The 6902-nt window shown below is 39.3% G+C and overlaps 1 protein-coding gene across 1 annotated transcript; it reads left to right on the top strand.

The window, feature by feature from the left end:
• The first annotated feature begins 562 nt into the window (after positions 1-562).
• LOC107664103 (zinc finger and BTB domain-containing protein 39-like) lies at positions 563-6778 on the top strand. The gene is made up of 3 exons (XM_016454563.1): positions 563-731; positions 2661-4175; positions 5814-6778. The coding sequence occupies exons 2-3, from the start codon at positions 2694-2696 to the stop codon at positions 6696-6698; spliced, it is 2367 nt and encodes a 788-aa protein (XP_016310049.1). The 5' UTR covers positions 563-731; positions 2661-2693; the 3' UTR covers positions 6699-6778.
• Positions 6779-6902: the final 124 nt, after the last annotated feature.

The following is a 6902-nucleotide window of genomic DNA, read 5'->3' as shown; positions in this document are numbered from 1 at the left end:
TGAAAGTGCCATATATTTGATATAATAATGATAAAATTAAATTGAAGGGGATATTTGTGTTAAACACATTCTATTATTAACCCCCTATAACATTTTCAATTGAAAAATATTTTTAAACCTAATAGCAGTTACAATTGCTGGACATGTTTTGACCTATGTCTCAAGAATTTATTTTATTAAAAAACAGTAGGCTATTCGTTCACAAAGAGTGTGATTGTACAGATTTGACAGAATTTGCCAAAAAAAAAAAAGTATCCAAGCAATTTTTTTGAATGTCCAGTAATGTTATTGATTATTATTGGGATATAGATATTGGTTAAAATCTACCTTCATTATATTATTAAAATATGATAATAAAACTAACTAGATTTAATAACTGCTTGACTTAATCTATCATTGCATACACAAACAACCATTCCTGAGTTAATGTGGAGGTTTTTCACAGTAGTAATAATAGGATTACATGAATTTCAATCTCTCAGTGCTCGGTGTTCAGTTTGTTTTAGTATATGACACAATGGCCGTGTCTTAAAAACATATCGAGCTCTTTAGCCTCGATCCCTCGACAGCATTTTTGATCATTACATACGCGTTCTGAACCAACCAAGTGATCTAGGTAGTCAGCTAACTAGGTTTTGAGACACCGTCAGTGTCTATGCAGGGACGACTGTCTGGGCTAACAGGAACCGAGTGAGATTATTTGTCTGTCGCTAACTAACAGCACTCTATGGGTAAGGAAACATTTGAGTTGTTATGCGGTTTCTGCGTGCTAGTTAGTAGCTCATCTGTCTGATTCATTTTCACTGCGAGAGATTATCCTAAAGTGCGAGTTAGCTCCTCATGCTAATGGCATCCAATGGCAACCGGTTAGCTACGGCTAAACTAATGATACGCTAAATAAACTAGGATGAACTGATCAGTTTCATTGCACACTAGATTATGTGCTGCACATGCTTAAATATATATAGTCTACAAAGGAGTAGCAAATATTGTGTTAATCCAAAAAGCCTTTTTGTGTGGACTGATTTGGACTGTCTTTGTTAGGACACCCGTTGTTTTGTGAAGCGATGTATTATTTACGCGTGAATTGTGTTTCTGCACTTGCGTATTTATGAATGGTGTAACGTTAATGCATTTGTGTATATAACATATCTGAGACTGTTCTGACCTTGCTGTGTTGAAACTATCTGCTTATGAATGTAAACTTAGTTAAAGTCAGTGTAATGTCTTCTAGTGAAAATGCATTACGGTTTTTGTAAGTATGGTGATTTTAAGGAAGGTACAAGATATTTTGTTTGCACTTTATTCCAAACTATTTTTGTCTTCATAATCTTTCATCAAAATGTAATGACTTGCTCTAACTCTAAAACGGCTTTATAACATGGCTGATGATTTTAAAAGCGCTTGTTCTATTGGTTGTGTTCAAAATACAACACTACTTTACTACCTTCTGAATTCTGTGCAGTATATACTCTATACCACATACTGCTTGCATTATTCCATGCTAAATCTTTCAAACATTAATCCTGCAAAGTGACAAAAGTGACAATGTTGTGCAGTACCTATTTGTCACACAACTACATGACCTGTTGCAACACCATGAGTGATTATTCATTCATTGTGTTGGATGGGATGGGACATGTAGACAGCAAGTGGTGTCCTGCACTTATCTTAAAAATGAATTTAAGTTTTAGCTTAATTTTGTGCTTTTAGTTTTGTTTTTTATCTGTTTATAGCTCAATTTATTTGTATTTTATTTAGTGTATTATTTAGAGTATTTAGGCAACATTTCTATTATTCACTTACATTTTTAATGTAATATTTATATTTTAATTAATTTCAGTTAGCAGTAATATATTTTAAAGTTTTGGTTTTCATTAAAATAACAACACTGATAGTGTGTATTTTGATGTATTATTCCACGCATACAGAAAATCTAAATATTGTGTAGTATACATAGTATAATATAGTATATAGTATACAATATACATACTTTAACACATATAGTATAATACATACTGCAACAGAAGTTAGAGTAGTATGCTGGCATTCCAACTAGCCATAGCCATAAAGACTACTTTTCATAAACTAATAATTTGTTGATGATAGATAAAAGTCATGTGGAAATTTGTCACTTTACTAAATGCTGTTTCATAGTGACTTCAAGCATGGAGGTGGCATAGTTACAGTCAAACCCAAATTTTATTCAGACACCTTCAGCATTTCTCAGATTATCTCAGTTTATTCGCTATAGTTTAGAAAATGGTAATAAAATAAAATTCAGACAGCTGTTAGTATGACAATATTTACACAACTATCAATACTTTGTTGACCAATTACAAAGCAATGCTTAATTTTGTTCAGTCTGTGGTGTAAAAAGGTCGCATTAGCAATTAAAGAAAAACACTTTAAAAACCATGATCAAGTCAATGTGTCTGAAAATTTTTTATCCCAAATTTTTATCAATTTTACTGGTAGTCCACTGTACGAAGAACTTTTGGGTGCAAGAAATCAGGAAGGGGGCCAACACTTTTTCACACCACTGTATATATATAGAGAGAGAGAATATATATAGATATATTTAAAAGTACAGAATATGCATCTTGCTGTTCTAATTTATCTGAATCTCATCCTTTTTTCCATTCACTTCTGTGTTTCAGTCCAAACCCTGGCTTTAGTCGGAATTGCCAGGCATGCGGATCAGGCTGCAGGGCTCTGGCCACACGGGCCGTCTCCTCTCCGAGCTCAACCGCTGCCGTCTGTCTCGCCTCCTGTGCGACGTCGTCCTCCAGGTCGGAGGCCGTTCCTTCCCTGCTCATCGTGTGGTGTTGGCATGCTCTTGCACGCACTTTAACAGCCTCTTCTCCAGAGGTTCTGGCAACCAGGGTGCCGTTCCCACCACTTTCTCTCTGGACTTTGTCTCTGCCGCCAATTTCGAGAAGGTCTTGACTTTTATCTACACGGGTGAGATTTTCACAGACTTGATCGATGTGGGTGTGCTGTATGAGTTGGCGGAAAGGCTTGGTGTGAGGGAGTTGGTGAACGCTTGCCATGCCACCTTTCCTGACCTGCAGAGCTCCAGCTCTGGAGACGCGGTTGCCGAAGGGGATTTGGAAAGCGATTTGGTGTCGGCCAATGCCGCGGCTCCGTCTGTTTGCTCATCCTCTGCAGCATCCTGCTCCTCGTTGTCTTCTTCAGCCGCTCCCACTCCTGTAACTCCATCTCCGGTTTCTCAAGGCAGGAACGGCAGGTTGAATCGCTCCCACTTGGCCACCCAGTCGCCAAAAAATGAAGACTTGCAGGTACATTTGGGTTACAATCAACAGGTGACCAACAAGGCAAGTCCTTCGGACAGTAACCGTTCTACAGATGCTCTTCCTGGACTGACTTTGCAGCTCAAGACTGAGCAGGAGGATGAAGGAGAAGATGCAGGAAGTAACTCAGTGGACCAGCTTGTTGTTAATGGTAGCAAATCAACGTTTGGGCCTCAGGAACCATGTTCCGTCCCTGATTCTTCAGCCCAGCTTGGAGGGGAAACCTGCGCCCCTTCGTCGTCCTCTAATGACCCCTTGGACAGTTTGCAGCTGGGGGCCGTTGCGGGACCAATCAAAGATTCCGATTTTTTTGAGGAAGATGATTCTAGGAAGAGGCACCGACTACAGGAAGAGCAGACGGAGGGCAGCGATCAGTGGCGAGGACTTTCAGAAGACATCATTGAGCTGAGCGACGAAGAGGAGCACTTCATTGTGGAGGAAGAGGACGACGAGGACTTGATGTGCATCGAGAATGGAGAAAATGGGGCGTCTCTCGGGCAGCTGGCATCATCGCAGCCGTGCAAATCCTGCGGGATGCTACTTCCGGTGGAAAACGCTGTTATACGAACTCATGCTGAGACGCATCTCTCGGAAACGGGTTTGTGTCAGGTGTGTGGCGCCTCTTTCTCGGACCGAGCTGCTGCTGTCGCTCACGCCCTCACACATGTGGGCATCTTGCTCTTCTCCTGCGATGTTTGCGAACATCAGTTTCGGACTGAATCTGCGCTGATTCACCACAGGCGTCAGTCAGCTGCCAAGTGCGCCCCTCAAAATCCAGACCAACTGAACGGAGCCTCCCAACGACAAGGAGGGGAACTGCAGTGCACCATCTGTGCTAAATCCATGGCAAATGATTTTAAGGTTAGTGGAGCAGTTTTTTGTGTATAAGTCTTATACATGTCTTAACCCTAACCAGGGGCCAGTTGCATAAACTTAAGGTGCGTCCCAAATCGCGTACTTATGCACTATTCTATGACATTTTTTAGTAGAAATAGTGCGAGAAGTGTGTTCACACTGAAAATTCCAAAAAGAAAAAGTGCACTTTAGATACTCCGATGATACACCTAAATAACTGAAAAAAAAACGAAGTGTGGAATTTGGGAAACTTCATGCACTCAACTGTCACAAAGGGGGAGGGGCTATCAGACTCCGATTATTAATGACAAAATAACCTTATAAAATTCATACACTATATGGTTGAGTACAGTACATAGTGTGTAAGTACACAGAGTATAGTGTGTCATTTGGGAGTTAACCAAGTGGTAATCAGTCTTAGCCTACTTTTCAGATTCAAATTAGACCAATATACCATTTTATATAACTGAATTCAAAAAAGTTATGACCAGTCTTGAAGAAAAAAATTGGATAACTTGAAAGACTAGTCTTAAGTACTGTAGTTTATTCAACTGGCCACAGATGCAACGTGATACCTGGAAATATTATGTTTATGCCTTATTCGTTAATTGAAAAAAAGCTAAAATAAAATATAACAAATATTCGATGAAAAACTTAAACTTAAAAACGTTAAAAACTTGGCAACTTACTGAAGTTAAAACTGATTACTAAACTGGATAAATTAAGGCTAAGTAAGTATAATTAATTAATTAAAATGACAATAGAACATAGCAAAATCACACAAACTTAAACTTAAATTAAAACTGAAAATATACAAATAAAAGCTAATAATAATGGTATAAAAATTGTACAAAACTAACACTGTTAAAACACCTTTTAAGTTTTTTTTATTATTAATAAATTAATCATTTATATAATATTTATTTATTCGTAAATAGACTTGCATTCAAGTATTTATCTCCCTCTCTCTTTCTCTCTCTATATGAGAAATGAATTTTGAATATAGAAATATGCTTTGATTAAATATTAATAATATGATTAATTATTAAAATAAAATGTAAAAACATCTCATATTTTACATTAAGCCAACATTGCTTTACAGTAATTGCTTCAAGGAAACAGTAGTAAAAAACTAAGAAACATTACAAGCACTAGAACAAATAAAAACAGCTGTATCAAATGTTACAATAAATATGAAAAAAGCAAATATTAAAAAAATATATTTTAAATATTATTTATTATTTCATATAACAAAAACCACAACTCTGTTGGTTACATGCTGCTAACTAACTTGTGTGGTAAAGGAAGAAAACTACTTAAATTCACTTTTTTGTAAGTTCACTTTGAAATTACTGAATGATTTTAGCAAATGGCTGCAATATAACAAAGAGTGAAAAATTTAAGGGGGTCTGAATACTTTCCGTACCCACTGTATGTGATATTTTAATATTGTTAATATTATATTTATTGTTTTAATATTCTAAAAGTGTTTTTGTTATGACTCTTCTGACAACACTACCAAATACTGTAGAAAGATGATATAATACAAATTCATTGTCATTTCTTTTACTTCAGTATTAACAATTTATTTCAATTAATGTTAATGATTTGTTTATGTTACTAACGGATGATCTTTTTCCTCAGACTGTCAGGGACCACGTTCAGAGCCACGCATGCTTGAGGACATTACGCTGTGGAGTGTGCCAGCTGTCTCAGCCCTCTCGATGCGCCCTCCTGTGGCACACACTGACACACCTCTTTCCTATTTACACTTGTCCACAATGCACCAGCCCCTTCCTGGAGAGCACGCTGCTGGAAAGACACCTGTCTCTACACACAGAGGAAGGAGCATCGGTGAAACAGGATGACGGCAGCCCAGAGACCAGCGGAGAAGGCCAGGCCGAGCTGCGCTGCTTCCTGTGTCTGCAGACCTTCCACTCGGAAACCGCGTTTCATTACCATCTCAGCGTGCATTCGAACGAGCTCCAGGGCAGCCAGGTATGGCAGGCCAAGCGCAAGGTGGACCAGCTCCTCGAATACTCCTCACCCTCCTCCTCACCTATGGAGGCGAGCGGCTCGGGTAAAGCAGGTTATAACTTAAGCCTGGGCTTCAGCATGCAGGACAAAATGGCTCACGGCGGCGCCTTGTTTCCTGCCGGACTCGTACTGAACGGTAACTCTGGTGGCGGAAGAGAAAAACTGTATCGCTGTCGGTATTGCGGTAAGCATTTCGCACACTCGGGCGAGTTCACCTACCACCTTCGCATCCACACGGGCGAGAAGCCCTACCAGTGCAAAGTATGCATGCGCTTTTTCCGTGGCCGTTCCACCATGATCTGCCACCTAAAGACGCACTCGGGCGCCCTCATGTACCGCTGCACCGTCTGCGGCCTGTTTTTCTCCACGCTCAAGATGGTTTCCTCGCACATGGAGCTCCATAAAGACCAGCTGCCGCCCGATTTCAACATCGAGGAGACCTTTATGTATAATGACCACTCTAAAGAGCCCGTCCCCAATATGGACACCTGAAAGTCGCCCTCTCTTAACGCTCCGTCACACTGTGTGCCCACGTTTACAGTCGTGGCCAAAAGTTTTGGCAGTGACATAAATTTTGTGTTTTGCAAAGTTTGCTGCTTAAGCTGTTGTGGAATTCATTCACATTGTTTCTAGATTATTGTGTAGAGTGATCAGATGCGTTTTAAATAATTGCTAAAAGCTTCATTGGCCAAAAAA

This window comes from Sinocyclocheilus anshuiensis, unplaced genomic scaffold (genome assembly GCF_001515605.1).
Source record: "Sinocyclocheilus anshuiensis isolate Anshui unplaced genomic scaffold, SAMN03320099.WGS_v1.1 scaffold67, whole genome shotgun sequence".
Lineage (NCBI taxonomy): Eukaryota > Metazoa > Chordata > Actinopteri > Cypriniformes > Cyprinidae > Sinocyclocheilus > Sinocyclocheilus anshuiensis.
Note: the sequence above shows the minus strand (reverse complement) of the source record. Positions and strands in the feature narration are given on the sequence as shown.